The 18145-nt window shown below is 30.5% G+C and overlaps 1 protein-coding gene across 3 annotated transcripts in view; it reads left to right on the top strand.

The window, feature by feature from the left end:
* The window catches only part of LOC140451697 (adenylate cyclase type 6), a 3083308-nt gene that overhangs the window by 1588323 nt on the left and 1476840 nt on the right, over positions 1-18145 (top strand). For all 3 annotated transcript variants that reach the window (XM_072545540.1, XM_072545547.1, XM_072545553.1), the window contains one exon: positions 8164-8352. In XM_072545540.1, coding sequence (XP_072401641.1) covers positions 8164-8352 — 189 coding nt within the window. The remainder of the gene's footprint in view (positions 1-8163; positions 8353-18145) is intronic.

The following is an 18145-nucleotide window of genomic DNA, read 5'->3' as shown; positions in this document are numbered from 1 at the left end:
ACGAATTTAAAATTCTCCACATTCAAAATAAAGGCCTTAAGCTATCTTTGTTAGAATCGATGGAAATCAACAAATTAAAAAACACAGATATAATTCTGAATGACCAGCTTGAGACAAACAGTTCTCCCCTCCTCAACCCATTTCATTAGAGACTATAAAGTGTAAACCCATACCAAAAACAGATCACTTGAGAAAGGCAATCAGCCGAAACAGCTGTAGTGATAAGAATTTAAAATAAATTTTGTGGAAGTTTGAAAACAAAGTTTTCAGTGTTTTATTGTTACATAAAATGAATTTCCATCAAGTAACGGTCGAATCCATCAATTATCACAATATATTTATCTGGTTTTTACTGAAGTTTCAATCTCTATATCCAAAGACCGTTTTCAAAGATATAAATTATAGTTATATTTATTTTATTTGTTTATTATTATATATTCTTATATTATTTTCTTTTTTTTTCTTAACTTTAAAAACGGTCTCTGTAATAGAGATCGAAACGTCAGTAAAATAAACATGTAAATAGATGTATTGTGGCTTATTTCCAACATTCTCCCTAAAAATACGGAATGCCACAAGCAAAAATATTGCTATCATTTGTATATTTGAAAACGATCTCTTTATATAGAGATCGAAACGTCAGTAAATTAAACCTATGAATAAATATTTTGTGGCTTATTCCCTACTGTCTCCTAAAAATACAGAATGCCACAAACAAAAAGCTATAAAAAACAAGTAATTTTGCAGAAAGCTTACTGATGCCACCCGGTTGCCGCGGAAGTTACGCTAAAACGTCTTTTGACGTGACCCGCCCTTAAAGAGTTACACAATGAAATGTTTTTAAAACAAATTTTAAGACAGTTTCCACACCACCCGAGAGGTATGTCTTGTATCGCGTTACTTTTTTTTAAATGGGTGTTCGCCAAGAGCCATATTTTCCCATTAAATAAAATAAACAAAACACTTAAACAGTATAAAACAAAACAAAATAAAATCCTATAAAACAAAATAAAATTCTATAAAAACAAAATAAAAATAATTTTGGATGTAACAAAACATTGTTCTATTCTAACACAAACACTATACACACTTACTATGTTCTTCTCGTTTTTTTTTTGTTTTTGGTTTTTTTATGCTGATGTTCCTACTAAACTATTAGAAAATATTATTCGCTGTCTAAATCTGAAGATGCAGTGCTGCTATCGCTGTCATTATCTTCACCTGGTGTAATTATAATTGGCTCTAGTAAAACTTCGACATGAGTGTCAAGTTCCCACATACGATATTCTTCTTTAATTATGTGGCCTATACATTTAGCCCATTTCTCTGGAGTTACATGGAGGATTGCTTGAATCAAAAGTTCCTTATCTTCGTTTAATTTGAACGTTTTGTTATTGCGTGCTACTTCTCCTTTCACTTGCGCCCAGATAAGTTCAATGGGATTAAGTTTGCAATGATAAGGTGGTAGACGCAGAACTTTAACACCATAATCTTTTGCAGTTTCATCCACAACATATTTAAGATATTCACTTTTCCTTAACCGTGCAATGTCAAGTAGTTGAATTTTGAGCATTGATTCTTCGTATGCAATCCCCTTTTCTGTAAGTCATTCTTGAATTCTCCCTTTCCGCCATGCCGTCGTCGGTAATTGTTCTAGTCTGCGGCTATGATATGGCGCATTGTCCATAACAACCACAGACCCAGATTCCAATTTTGGTAAGATTCTCTTAAACCAGCGCTCAAATACTTCAGAAGTCATTTCTTCATGATAATCACCTGTTTTTTTTTCGACTCAAATTGAAGCAAACCATCATCAAGGAACCATGTATCACTTCCTATATGGGTGATGATTAAACGCCGTCCCTTTCCTGATGGAGCCTTTAATCCTGTAGACCAGCCTTCTATAAATGCTTCGCGTTTACTTTTTACATTTAAATCTTGCCAAACTTTTCCAACTGTATGACCTTCGTTAATCCAGGTTTCATCCAAATAATATATTTTGCATCCAGTGCTGCGAATTTTTCGTATTTCTTCTAAATATTTTCTTCTCCACAGAATAATTTCATTTTTTTCTAATAGCATACTTTTTCTGTTGCGTTTTACGTATCGAAAGTTCATTTCGTGCATGGTCCTGATTAAGACCCTACGAGATATCTTGGGTAAAGAGTCATCATTTTCGAGCTCATGAGAAATTTTTTTCAGTGTTGGAATTTCACTCCGAAAATAAAATGAATGAATTTTTCGACGTATAATATTCCTTGTCTCGTCATCCAAAACAATGCTTTTCCTACCTCTAGTTTTACCTTTTTCTTGCTTTTTATTTTCCGATGTATTTTTAAGTACACGATAAATACAGCTAACGGATACTTTTGTTAAACTGCTACAAATGTCGACCGCTTGGCTAACGTTTAATGCCATTTTTCTGCCGACAATTCCTTCATAAACGTTTCGTATCATTACCTTCTCTTCGGACGTTTTCCGTCTCTTTTGCGGCTTTTCATTCTTGGAATCAACATCAGAATTTTGCTGTCTTCTCTTGGAACAACTCGGTTTTTCGTCCATTGTATTTCAATAATCTGGATATATAATATATATACAATAATTTCAAAGAATATAACTAAATATTTACTATAAAACGACAAACTATAACCTTCTTATTATCGATAACACGTTTTATCAATACTACAATACAGTATTGATAAAACAGTATTGACAACAATAAGTTTACAAACTTAGCACATAAAATATACTCACAAAAACACATGCACTATTTACCCATAGAAACACCAATGTTTGCTTCGTTCATTTCTTCGGCAAAAAATAATAAAAACTAGTTTTACTGCATGTCTGGATCCATATTGTAAAACCGAGTTCCCTCGCTAATTCCAACATTGCCAAACGATTGAAAAATAATGTTTTAAAATATCGATTTTTATTTTATAAATTTAAATACGTAACGAAACGGAACATATAAATAAAATTTATTTTATTACAATTTTGTGCTTAATTTTTACTATTGAAAAAATCATGTTTTTTGGTATTTTTATGACGGTAATAATCGCTGCGTGGAAGAATACAGGTTTTGTATGACCATAATTACTACTTGTGAACAAGATTTGGCTACACTGTACGACAACTTCTGGTCAAGTCTACTATAGAGAAGCACAAATAAATATACTACTTTATATATTCTGTAATTTCTTATGAGGAAACGCAAATTGCAATCGAGAAAACAGGCAGTTTTCGAGGGCCGCTGTGTACATTTAAATTTGAGGATATTCCGTGTTTAAACTATGATATCACTCTTCTGAATTGAGGGTTTCTACTATAGAAGCGGTAGTGATTAATTGGAGGAGAAGTAGATGTGAGATTTTTCCTGAATATTTTAGTGTATTTTTGATTTGCACAAGTATGCGGTGGTTATAGATTAATAAATTCAATTCATGTGAATATTTGATTTGTTGAGTATTTCATTAATTAAAATTTTAATTGATTTACGACATAAATTAATTACTGTTGTGTGAATACGTATATCTGTGGTCTTATTTGTTTTAATTGTACATAAAATGATCATTGACTTTAAAAAGATTGGAGCGCTTTGAAGAATTTTTAGAACTGCTTGTATCTATTCGTTATCTAACTGAACCTGAGATTTCTGAACTATAGTTAGATGTTTAAGGTATTGAAAATAAATCGAAAATAATTTAACTTTGATCATTGTGAATTGAATTATAGTGACGATGTAATCGTTGATGAGTAGAGAGCATAATATATAAAATGTGCATACAGATGCATAATTATATCGCACATTTATATATACTACCTGAATTTAATAATTATGGGTTTTTTAAGAAAAATATTATTTTATTAGCGTAGCAAGTCCTAGTATCGCTATACTGCTTTTAAGAGTCTAATTATTTTGTTTCCAGCAAACATTTGTTTAACGTAAACGCTGTATCCCGTTTAGTGTTTTTGGAGTGTTTAGTATATATTAAATTTAAATATGTCTACCATTCACAAAAGTGCATTCACAAAAATTACCAGGTGTAAACTTGCATACAGAGCCCGATATCACAAGATGCGAAATGGAGAACATGGACTAAAGCGGCAACTTTTAAGTAACGTACAAATTGCTAGAGAACTTTGTTCATAAAAGTAACTGTTAGTTTTTTACCAGATCTAGTCGTTAGAACAAACGAATTTACAATTAAGTCATTTGCTTAATCTTACTCGTACTATAATGTTTTAGAGTCTTTATTATAATTGAATTGTAGATTTTGTGTCATTTTATTTGTTTTTATGTGAAAAATAAATATATATTAAACATAAATGTTTATATCCAAATATTTTATTTTATTTTTGAGTATTTTTAATATGCATTCGCATATTTAGGCAAATTTAGAAAAAAATTGCTGTACATTTTTAGTAAAAGTAATACACATAATTATATTTGGGCAGAAAAAGAATTGTCATGATATTACCCTAAATATTTTGTCAATTGTTAAATATTAAAAAGGTGGTATTGCGATTAAGGTGATTTTAGTTCTTATTCTAAGTTGAAACAAAAGGAAACTTTTCCTATGGACAGGAAGCGGTTAGATTCCTCCAATTAAACTTCTTAATTTTATTGCAAATTATTTAAAGTGGTAAGAATTTAAAGATACATTCGAAGCTTTAATTCATAATAATACAACTTAGATATTTAAAAATACTATTACTTAAGGTCAAGTTTAGCAGACGAAGCTGTAAGTATTATTGAGGATATAGAGTTTTCTACACAAAATTATATTTTTGTGCATGGGAAACTTTATGTAACAGATGAAAATAAACAAATGTTAGATGGTAATGATATGAAGGCTCTTTTTAATACTCAAAATTTAGGAAAGAGTTCTGCAGGTGTTATGAGAAATTTAATTGATACAACAAAGAAACATTTTAAATTTTTTTCAAGATCATTTTAATTTATTTCATGCATTAAGTCCAGGAAATAATGATTTAATTAATTGATTAGGAGTTCAGTGTTCTAGTGAATTAGATGTTTTCTTGATGATCACACTGTTATTCAGTGATTTTGTTTCACCAGATTATTTACCTTTGGGCGGTTAATTGGTACTAAATATTTAATAATATTTCATATTTCTTTTGATATACCCTTACCAATAGAGGACATACATTTTTACACTTCTTGGGAGAGGTTGTCCTTTTTTCTTAGTTCTATCATGTTTGTCTCTCTTCGTTTGTTGGGCACTTTAAGTTTGAGCTTTATTTTAGCTACGACGAGAGTATGATCTGATTCAAATATTGCCCCTTAATATGATCTGACTATTTGGATTGATGATCTTAGCGAGATGAGCGAATATTAGTAAGGATGTAGTGAATTTAATTTCCAGACCTATTTTCATATTTTTTAAATTATAAAGTAAAGTTCAAAGTTGGCATACATGGTGTTTAAATCAAGTATTCATAACAAAATAGTTATGTGTGATAACAAAGAAGACTAAGCAGTCTCCTGTTTCGTTTCTCTTACTCATACTGAACTTTCCCCGTATATTCCTTAAGTCGCCATTCTATGTATTATTGCTAAAACTGCGTGTTGCCATGTTTGCATTAAAGTTATTGCATATTAAGGTTAGCTATTTATTTGGAATGTTAGCAATTGTTATTTCCAATTTTTTGCACAATTTCCCGACTGTTGTGTCATCTGCTAATCTAGTTGACGCATAAACGTGTATGCTATTAAGTTTATGTAATTTGCCTTTCAGTTTCAGGAGAACTATCCTATAGCTCATAGCTTTTAATTTGACGACAGACTTTTAAAATCTTAGTGAGAGCAGAATGGCCACCTGATCTCACTGGATCTCACTGCCAGAAAAGTTAATATAATTCCCATCATGTGTTCCAAAATGGCCATTAACCATTAAATTTTAGCTAGTCGAGAATGAAGTTTCTGAATTTTAATTTTTATAAACCAATAGCTAAATTTGCGACATTTCCACAATCCAAACTTATCCTTCATGAACGAATCCACTTTCTTTTTCTAGTATCAGTCTAACGAGCCTAAATGAATAAAGGATGTCACTAATTTACATAAATCACGAGTTCTACACACCAGAAGTCACATAAGGCAGTGCTTGAAACTTATACGCCGATGCGTTAAAAAACAAAGAAAGAATTGAAGCAGCAACATATTCAAAAGAAATATCCACAAGCTACAAATTACCATCAACTACTACCATATTTACAGCTCAGCTGTTTGCCATTATAAAGATACTATTGTTAATTTAAAACTGAAACAAAGATAAATATATTATAGTCTTAAGTTTAATAACCGCATCAAAGCAATTGTACTGTCGAAATCTTCGGCTGTTTGTTAGTAAGAAAGACTCCAAAAAAATTGAAAATAAAAAATAATTCAGGTTAACTTTATGTGACCTTAATGTCTAATACTTCCACACTGGAATTTAGTAAAACGAAGCTACAAATAGACTGGCCAAAAGCGACCTAGTCAATTCATTTTCTGAAGAAAACAACACATATGTACATACTCACCTAAAATTATATTCACAATAAAAAATTACTAGCAATCCCATAAGGCGGTACGAAGTCAAGAAACACCAACATCACGGGAAAGCGTAAACAAAAAATAGAAAAGAACAAGTGACACTCACTCACAGTAACTCGCGACTTACCCATGACTATTTCCTTCAACGTAAAAATAAACCTATGTATGTGCCAAATGTATAATAAATAGTGAACTAACGGTAAAACATCTGTTACTAACAGGAATTGAACATGATTCAAATATAGGAATAAACAGCAAAAACACAACATACCCGACACCCTAAAAAGTGTATAGAAGAAAACGGGTAAAAACAAAAACTACTTCCTTATCTTAAAAAGACTGTAATTTGTTTAAAACAATCTTATATATTATGTTTGTATATATTCCTGCTAATAATCCCTCGTGGTTGATGAAAGTTTTCTTTATAAATAAAAAAGTTATTCTATCATATTTAATTTTATAATTTTGCGTATACAATTTGGCATTACTTTAAGGTAGGTCCAGTTTTTTTATTTTCATCGTGTCAAATTTTCTGAAAGGTACACTTAGGTGATGCAGTTTGACTATAAACAAAAAGTAATGCAGTAGTGAAGCACTAGTACTTAAAGCGAGAAAAGTCAACTGAGATATAGAAATAGATGGCGGGTTATGTAGATACTCGTTTTAATATACAAGTTGATATTTCTAACGAAATAGACATGTCAATTAACGAATCCAGGAGAACATTTCTGAAAGTTAAACAAATCATACTTTGTAGTCGATAACTTGCTTAGAACTGAAAAGATGACTTACAATGTTAGGTTCTAGCAGTACAGCAGCAGATTCTGCAATATATTCACAATATTTTAAAATTTCAAGAGTACAGAGAATCACCAATGCCTAGGTTTTAAGAAAAGTAAAAAATGCAGTTATAATAAATATTATCGTCATAAGAGAAGCCAATGCTTTCTTATTTTACGTAGTTACATTTTAAGAAGTTGTAAAGAGTGCGTAGAGTTTATGCAATTTAGATAAATATAATGCTATCATGTTTAACAACTGTAATAATATAATAGTTTTGCGAGTTTAAATAGTTCAAAAAATATTAAAGAAAACAAACTGTTTAATTAATTCTGGGACATTAGAACCTTAATAGTTTAATGAATTAAATGCATGACCTGCACAGGGTTAGGAGAGTATCAATAATTAAGACAATTTGGATACTTTAGTAAGTTTACATTAATTGTGAGAGTCGAGGAGATTAAGAAAGTCTTAAGCTTTTGAAAAATTCTAAAAATAAGAAGTTTCAAAGATTTAAAAAAAAAATATGCATACTTAAAATTTTGCCGGGTTTAGAAAGTTCTGAGCTATTGGAGAATTCAGAGAGTTTGAACTGCCGATAACTTTCATAGAGTTCAAATAGTTCAGGTAATTTAGAGTTCAAAAATTTTAGATGCTTTTCTTATTTACAAAAATTCAAAAATTTCACATAAAATTTTAAAATCTCGTTCTTTGATGGCTTATAACTTTGTAAATCGAGATGCAATCTAGGTTAGTTAGTCAAGAGAAGTTCCTCTATAGAAATATTTACAATTTAAATATCCGTTCATTTTTTTTTTCAGATTTGTATTTCATATTACTTCGATGATAGAAGACCACTTTTAGGGTCATCATTTGCTCTCGCGACCACATATTTGACTTATGCACTAATGCCCAATAGACTTAAAGACGCCTTGTTATCTGGAGTTATTCTAGCCGTAGTAGATCTACTCTTGTTAGTGTATGTTGGGACTTTGTCAGGAATAGAAGACGTAAGTACAAGAACAATAATGATATTACTCTTTTTTCTATTTTTTAATGATATCAAGCTTATCTAATTTTTTGATTTATTAATTTTTAAATATAGTGCTAAATTTTACGAAACTTGTGCTAAATGTACCGATACACGTTTTATCTCAAATACAGCGTTGCTCGGTAATTGGAAAGTATAACGGGGTTGTTAATGAACTAAGACGCACGCTAAAGATATAATCAAAGAAAATAGAAAAGGAAAAATCCAATTTTTAACAAACTATTTAAAAAAATATTTTTATAAAAATCCTTATAAACAGAAATGGGATGCATATAATAAACAAATAAAACGAAAGAAAAATTTCAATACGAATGTAAAAATAAACGTTAACATTTACGTTAATTTTTACATTCGTATTAAATTTAAAGAGTCACCTCTTACCCAGCCAAGATAAGGTTTTAAAATGTCCGTGGCTGATATGGTACAACAGACTGAAACCTTTTCTTCGCATTTTTTTTTATTTTATATTTTAAGTTACTTGAGCAATTGTATACAGTGTGGAACTCACTGTGGAATAAAATTGTAGAGTAAAATGTACAGAACAATTTACGCAAGTCTAGCATAATACATCTTAATTTTTAATGAAACACTCTGTATATTTTTATGTTTTTAAAATGTCCTTAACCTTATTTTAAAAAACTATTATGTTCGATCTATTCTGAATAATACAAGACACATTTTAAAGTTATACATAATTTTCGTCAAGATATTAAATAAAAAACCCAATAATCGTTTAGAAAATTAATGTCTGTATTCAGCTAAAAAAAAATACGATTATTTTAAGTGTGATAAATTACTAATTTCAAACCATTATGTATTTTGTAAAGAAAAGGCAGATATCGAGCACAGTTTTTTATTAAATCTTGCTCGAGTAATTTCACCACAAATTATACAAATAACGAACAATAGACAAAAGGACGAACACATTTGTTTAGGATACTACATTGTGGGTAATGACAGGAGATAGAATGAAAAATTTAATGTATTTAATATCTTAACGAAAATTATACATAGTTGCAAAATTTCAGTTTATTAATTTTAAGTTTAATTATTCATAATATACCTTATTTAATTTACTTTTTTAAAATAAGGTTAAATTAATAGCTTCTGAAATCATAAGAATATACAGGGTGTTTTATTAAAAATAAAGATGATCGGTTATGCTAGACTTGCGTTAATTACTCTGTACATTTAAATTTATATTTAAAAACGCACATTTAACTTTAACAGTTGACATATCCCAGGTTTTTTTTTAAATTTTCCAAAATAAGGACAAAAAAAAATTTTATTTCAAAATTTTAGTCCACACATTATAATTTTAAAATTTCACCCTGTATTATTCGCAATAGACCCTGCATGATATAGTTCGCTTAGATAAGATTGTTAAGCAACTTTTAAAAATATAAAAATATACAGGATGTTTCATTGAAATAAATCTTATGGACTATTCTAAGCTTACGTCTTTACCTTTACATTTAAATTTTTGTATGAAAAGCCACACATCTAATATATAAAATTTCCCTGTTACAATGTTAGTTACCGTACTCCTCCGAAACGGCTTTACCGATCTTTACCAAATTTTATATGCGCATTCAATAGGTCTGAGAATCGGCTACTATCTATTTTTCATACCCCTAAGTGATAAGGGTTGTTCACCCTTAATTTTTTTTTTTATTTTTCTACGAAATTGTCACAATGTTAGTTTCCGTACTCCTCCGAAACGGCTTTACCGATCTTTACCAAATTTTATATGCCCATTCAATAGATCTGAGAATCGGCTACTATCTATTTTTCATACCCCTAAGTGATAAAGGTTGTTCACCCTTAATTTTTTTTTATTTTTCGACGAAATTTTTTTTTTGTTTTTTTTATAATGTTGCATTAAATAATACATACAACCCTAAACTTTTACTTTTTTATCATCAACCCCAATTTTTTTGGTTATTTTAGTAATTTAATCATTTTTCATCTCGCTTGATAACTGATCAATTATAGTGTTTTTAACTGTACTTCGATTAAAAATCTAAAATGTTTTTTATGAAAATAAACATTTATTTTTATTATTAAAGTTTAATCTTGATATATGCTTAGTGTTACCAATCTTAGATTCTTCAAATTTGCCGCACCTTTACTGGTGAGTGAAATGCCACACTATACCATAAACTGAAGCCGATCTCCTGTTTCACTCACACAAGACTTCTCTCACTCCCTACACAGTTTTCGGCCATCCATAATTATTGTTTATGTATCAAGTGTAACGTTAACAATTAACAATTTTCTATTTCTGTGTAACTCTCATACTAACTATTAATTATTACTTTTTTATTCATAATAATGCAATAATTATTAATTTTAAGTTTATTTGGCACGATTAGATCAGTTAATGAAGTTTTATTTAAACAAGTGATTTACATAACCTTAAAAGTCCTCAACACGTGTCACGAGCTCCAACCAACAACGGCTTTTGTGTTGTAAGTATACTTTTTTATATAATTATTTGAATTTTTTATAACTATTACTGACCGTAATTATAATTATAACGTTTTCCATCATTAAGTAATTTCATTAATTCTATTTATATGTGTTTTGTACAGTGAGCAATGCCAAGAAAACGCAAAGGGGCTGATTTGAGCCGTAATACAAGTAGGTCCAGAAGTATGAGAGATAAAAGATCCCAAAGAACCGAAGAACAAGTCCAGCAACAAAATGCTGATGCACGTGTGAGCATTCAGCAATTGCGTTAAGAACAATCAGAAGATACAAGAGCTGAGCCCAATGAAGTTATACATTTAGAACAACGACAATCACGTCGTTTTACGGTTAATAGATGCAGAATACATGACCAAGAACGCCAACAGGTACATCGTGCATTTACATCTGATTCATTTTTGCGTCTAGCGCCATGGCTACCGTGCTAAAACAGTGTAAAATTATCATCTGGGATGAATGTACTATGACACACAAACATTCAATTGAGGTGTTAAACAGGACATTGAAAGATATTAAAAACAACGACAAACTATTTGGCAGCACTCTGTTGGTGGTTTCAGGTGATTTCAGACAAACACTTCCCGTCATTCCACATTCAACATACGCTGATGAGATCAACGCTTGCTTAAAGTCATCTCCATTGTGGCGTAATGTTAAAAAAGTACAGCTGAAAGTAAATATGCGCGTTCAAATGCTTCAAGATCCATCGGCTGAAACATTCTCAAAACAACTCTTAGATGTCGGTGATGGAAAAGTTGCTACAGATGAAACTGGATACGTAAAATTACCGACCGATTTCTGCACAATCGCTGATTCGCAAGATACTCTCATTGAACAAATATTTCTTGATGTACACACACAGTACATATATCATGAGTGGCTTGCATAAAGAGCAATTTTAGCAGCAAAAAATGCAGACGTCGACAATTTAAATTTAAAGATACTACAGTTGTTGCCACGGAACTTGGTATCATACAAATCTATTGATGCAGTTTGCGATGCCAACGAAGCTGTCAGTTTTTCTACGGAATATTTGAACTCACTGGATTTGACAGGCATGCCATCGCATAATTTACAATTGAAAGCTGCATCTCCAATTATCTTGCTTCGTAATTTAAACCCGCCACAGTTGTGCAAAGGTACGCGATTAGTCATTCGAAAATTGATGAAAAACGTTATAAAAGCCAGCATTTTAAATGGCAAGTTCAAAGGTGAAAATATATTTATTAATGCCACGGATTTCTATCATACCTACAGATGTGCCAATTAAATTCAAACGAATTCAGTTTCCGATTAGATTGGCATTTGCAATGACAATCAACAAATCCCAAGGCCAAACGATGTCTATTTGTGGCTTAGATTTAAGTACACCATGTTTTTCACACGGGCAATTGTACGTAGCATGCTCTCGAGTGGGTAAACCATCCAGTTTGTTTGTGCTCGCTAAAGATGGGCTAACAAAAAATATTGTTCACGCTATAGCATTAAGAGATTGATTTTGTTTGTTAGGGTTACTATCGTAATTAATATGTGATATGTAATTTTAAGTAATACACTATAATAACTTGAAAATAATATTGTTTGGCGTTTGTTATTTTTATATTCCCTTATCGTTCATAGCGCTCCTCGCTTATTTCACGCATATACCACATACTTATACACTTATAATAGGTAAGGAACTTTTTGTCTACACTAGAATTTATCTAGAAACTAGAAATAATTTATAAGGCAAAACAGCGTTCGCCAGGTCAGCTAGTTTATATATAAAAGTCGATATGTCTCAGCTATAACATCAGGTATAAAATATATCATAACCTTTCATTTCCGAATGAGATAATGTAAAATATTTTTCATAATCCAATCTCAAAATTTTGTTGGCTCTGGCGTGTGTCTTCTTCATGTAACTTAATGAAATTCTGCGTATCTGTTTATTTTGGGCATTTTTCCATTTTCAATAGTTAAGTCTTTTTTTTTTCTTGTGACTTACATGAAACCTACGGCCTAATTTTCGAGTCCATTTTCCTAAGTGGTCTTTTGTGGCTTCCATCAAACTGTTTGATTTGGCTTTACTGAAAGCTTTAGGTAGTCATACATGGTATATCTTATTTGCATTCAGTGATTGTATAAAGGGTCAAAACTACGACGTTTTGATCTCTAAACAAGTTACAATTTTACATTTTGGGAACCAGCCAACTAAGTTATAAACAGCTTTTTGGATGTCCAGTATGTACACCGTTAATTTGGAATTATGAGTCAAATATGATATGAGTTATTGAAGTTTGATAGTCATTTAGATTTGAAGTTTAACAAACAATTGATGGCTGAGCAAACTGAGCATGTCTCAGCGTTAAATGTGTTACGTAACACATTTAAAATCGCCAGTGGCTTAACTGACGATTTATTCTACAGAAAAAGTGCTTATAACATTTTGTTTAACATATTATCAGCTACATTTCTTCTTTGAAATATTTTTTTCTACGGCGTTCATGTTCTTGATAAATGGATTTACTTCGAGGAGCGGTTTTAGGAGAAAACTCAAGGGTAGGGGTGGTAAACTTTTTGCTTTTTTTTTAGATCTAAAAATATTATTTCTAGCAAAATTCAGTTCATATAATTTTTAGAGGTTTAATGGCATTTTCCTCTCTGACGATTGCAACTGGAGTATTATTTTCATACATTTAGATATATACAAATCGTTGCAAGCATCACAATTTGACGAACCATATCTTGATTAAAGTTAGTCCTACAATATTTTGCAATAGACTATTTTAAAGTACAGAAAATAAGCTTTCTTTTTGTTTTGTATTTAATATACCTTAATGTACAAAAAGTTAAGTTCTAAAAGTTGAGATAAGGTATTGAAAAAATAGCTGTAAAATTGTGCTGTGAGTACCGAACTTTAAATAATCTTATCTAGAATACTGTTAATCCTGAATATTTTATCAAACATTATTTTAAAGGGAACGGATAATAGTTTTTTCCCTAACGCAATGCTTATAACTCTACCCTCGTAGACAAAAGTTATGTGGCTAAAAAGAAAAATCGCGTATGTTCATGGTTTTTTTTTGCTTCATGTATTTTTGTCAAGAAAAATTATTTTTTACTTTAAAAGGTGACAGCACGATAGAAAATTTAATTTTGAACAACAACTTTTATATATGTTAATGTACGAAAACTGCGTAGAATTCACATAAATGCACCCTAGTACATAGTGACGAATTCATATTTTTCTCAAAAACGCAGCCATTTAGATGCGGTAGCACTCTGTGGTTTTTTCATATTTGGGGGACTATTGATCATATAAAACAATAAAACCCCTTAACGTTGTAGTATATTTGAGCCCTATTTTTTAACATAACCAATAGACTATTAGGACGGCTCCGTTTTCTGTTGTAAGATTTAGCTGGCGCATCATCTTTGTGGGGAACTACTTTTTTACTTAAAACAAAGGACCTCAATTTTATTATGGATGTTCTCCTGCAATTACCAGAGGTGACAGTTTGAGTATCTAATACAACTCAGAAGATTAAAATCTACTGTTTCTGCGGATGCTATTATTGCGACTCTTTTCAACTAGGTGTTATAAAATATTCTAAAATGTTTAAAACCCAATGTATCTAAACGCAATATCGTCGGCCTAGAGTGTAAACCTGCTTAATCCATATAAGATAAATTTCAGGAGATATATAAAACATTCCTAAAAATATGAATATATTTCATGACATGACTTTTATATTTTTAAACATTTCTGTTTTTGATAAATATAAGGTTAAATGCTCGAATAAATAAACTTTAATAAAATGAAATGCAGATATCGGACACAGTTTTATTAATTAAATCTTGCCCAAGTACTTTCGCTTTCTAAAGTATCTTCAGGGCATCTGAAATAAGCCAAGAAACATTTTTTTAAATGATGAAATTCATTAACTTCGATAAAAACTCGAAAATAATGGACGAAAAAAGTTTTTTGTGATTAACGTTTTAGACTTACTTCGTCAGGTTTGGGCTATCCAGCAATCGCAGACTGTCATAAACATAAAATTAAACATAAAATTGTACATAACAATACACTAAACAAGAACAAACAGTTTGAAATTATTTAAAAAAATAGTCGAAGCTACATTCTGGTCGGCTACAGGAGAGAGATTGGCTCCCGGTATTAACGGAAATGTTAAGGTGACATGTGACATATGACAGCTTGGATGGGTAGTCACAATCATGTAGATGTGATCTGCACATTTTAATACTGTCAAGCAAATTGTTTTTAATAATGCTTATGATCTCAACATTATTCATAAGCTTCTAAATAGAGCTAAACTCAAAATTACAGAAAAGCTTGCATATTCATCACGTTTTCTTCAACCTAATGCTTCAAAGAACATCAGATAGTTCTCCTTTACTTATATTAGCAACATTTGAAATAAAACATCTAAACTTTTTACGTCTACAATTGAAAATATCAAAATATCCTTCAAGTCACACAACACTTTAGGTTTCTTTTTAATCAACACCAAAGATAGGATGAACACAATTGACAAAAGTGGTATTTATAGATTAAAGTGTGATGATTATCATGCCTCTTATGTAGGTAGAACCATTAGAAAGTTATCTACTAGAATTTCAGAACATTTGAAAAGACCAAACTCTTCAAGTTTTGGTCAACACTTATTATCTAGTAAACAAAATTTTAACATCAATACTGGTTCGTCTATTTTACACGACAATAGTAGAAAGAAAAACTATTTGGAGTTGGATATATTGGAAGATTTGGAGATCACAAAGGAAACTCTCTCTGTCTAAAAATTTTATTGCAGCTTCACCTTGTAGTGGACCAAGCTCGGCTGTTTAGACTTTCTGCACTGAGTATACCTATTAAGAATTTGTTAATTTCATACTTTGATCAACATTACTATTTTATTCTTCAACCATTTACAAAACTAACTTGCTCAGGTTGAATTGATCCATAGTTGGCGTTAATTACACTCTTCATACTTTTGCGTAATTTGGATATACCATCTCCACAGTTGTATATTTCAACATTTTCCACTGTGGTCGGTTGGTCTTGAATAACGCTTTTATATATTAATTTTATAGTTCTCCCACTGACTGGGGGTTTAATTGAATTATACCTCATGTATACACTGCTTTCAATTTTGGTTTTTAATTTTTAGTATTTTAATGTCATAGTCAGATTTCTTCTTATCTACTTTATTGATAGGGCCTGGTAGACCCTTTATTGTAGTCAACTAACCACTGTCTGATAGATTGTTTAGTCTATTTCTTGCATTCATACTTCACGTCTACTTCAGTTGCTCTCAAACTAACACGCTAATTATCATAGACAGGTTTAAGTGTGAGATCTGGATTATGCAATCTAGTTAAAATATTCTATGTCATATTTCATCAGTTGGTTTCCTATAGTACTGTCAGTTGGATCTTTGGTCAATGCGTAATTACATAGAATTTTGAAATGTGCAGATCACATCTACATGATTGTGACTGCCCATCCAAGCTGTCATATGTAACATGTCACCTTGACATTTCCGTTAATACCGGGAGCCATTCTCTCTCCTGTTGCCGACCAGAATGTACCTTGGACTATTTTTTAAATAATTTTAAACTTTTTGTCCTTGTTAAATATAGTGTATATTGTTATGTACAATTTTATGTTTATGACATGCTGTGATTGCTGGATAGCCCAAAATTGACGAAGTAAGTCTAAAACATTAATCACAAAAAAACTTTTTTCATACATTAACTTCGACTTTTTATCGAAGTTAATCAATTTCTTCATTTAAAAAAACGTTTCTTGGCTTATTTCAGATGCCCCTGAAGATGCTCTAGGAAGCAAGAGTACTTGGGCAAGATTTATAAAACGGTGCTCGATATCTGCCTTTTATTTTATCAAAGTTCATGTTTATTTTTATTCCGTACAATTTGAAATAAAAGAAAGATAATTTAATTTAGCATTTAGTTATTTAACCCGACTTTTGTGACCATGTTTTCTTAATCAAATATTTTTTTTTATAAAACAACAACAGGTTTTTCGTAAACTAAACCAAAATTTTGTAACAATAATAATAACATTCATAAATCAAATACCTTTCTTTAATTATTGTCACATAAAGTTATTGGAGCTATATTTATGTTAAATTCGCCATTTTACATTTTGGATTATTTTCTGTCTTGATACTGACAGGAACTTTCATTCAGGATCTCAACAAAATCACATTTTATTTATATTCTTACTAATATAAAAAAAACTCTTTAAAATTCATACTTATACTAAAACTTTAAAATTAACAAAAAAATAGATTCTTTGTTATCCTTAATCAAAAAACATATTATTTTCTTTTTAGAACAAACTAAATTGAACTATTTTATTTTTATAATTAAAGTTTTGGAATTTTCAGTTACAATCTTTAAATTTATGAATTAAAAATAAATTTAAGAATTAAAATAAATTTAATTCGTAAGTATTTGTTTAAATAACTACACAGTATAATTTACAAGGGGTAGGCAAATATTGCTCAGTCTCAACTTTAGTTGATTACTAGCCATAAAGTAAATTATCATAATTATTACGGTAGTCTTCGGGTAAGGTAGTTTTGAGATATTGTAATTCATTAAATTTTCTTTTAATTATTTTCCTTCTGGTAAGGTGCTGATTTCGGAGAGAATCAAAAGGCACTGCAGTAAGTGCCGACGATCTTCGTTGTGGTAGTATGGTCCATTCTTCGACTAATCTTAATTTGAAGTATACATTATCATCTGGAATGTACCGAAGAGCTTTATTCTAAGTAACTTTAGGGCCACCTTTACCGTGTCCAGGATGAATGCTTTTCAAAAATCCAACGTCATCAAAGCTTTTAAAAAAACTATGCTTTAAGTATGTTACGTCGTAAGTCTGGGGTCTATTCTTGCTGATTTGCAAATGGTAATATACTCCATGGGCACATAATTATTCTTGTTTTTAAGAGCCCGTTCAACACAAGGACGAATACTATCGGCTTTCATCTGTATATGACCAACTTCTAGAAATTTTTGTTCTATAATTATGTTGTTGTTTATTGCCGTGCATAACAATGCATTAGACACTTTCGGTTTTGATAGGTACAACCATCGTTATAAAAAATTATTTTATTTGGTTTTTCTGGCTTATTTTGCAGAATTATTTCAACTTTTTCAATTAAGTTTACTCAAACACTTGCAAACTCTTCAGAATTCAAGCCTTCTTCGATTTTGTTTCATAAATAACAGCA

Source organism: Diabrotica undecimpunctata, chromosome 1, assembly GCF_040954645.1.
Source record: "Diabrotica undecimpunctata isolate CICGRU chromosome 1, icDiaUnde3, whole genome shotgun sequence".
NCBI lineage: Eukaryota > Metazoa > Arthropoda > Insecta > Coleoptera > Chrysomelidae > Diabrotica > Diabrotica undecimpunctata.
Note: the sequence above shows the minus strand (reverse complement) of the source record. Positions and strands in the feature narration are given on the sequence as shown.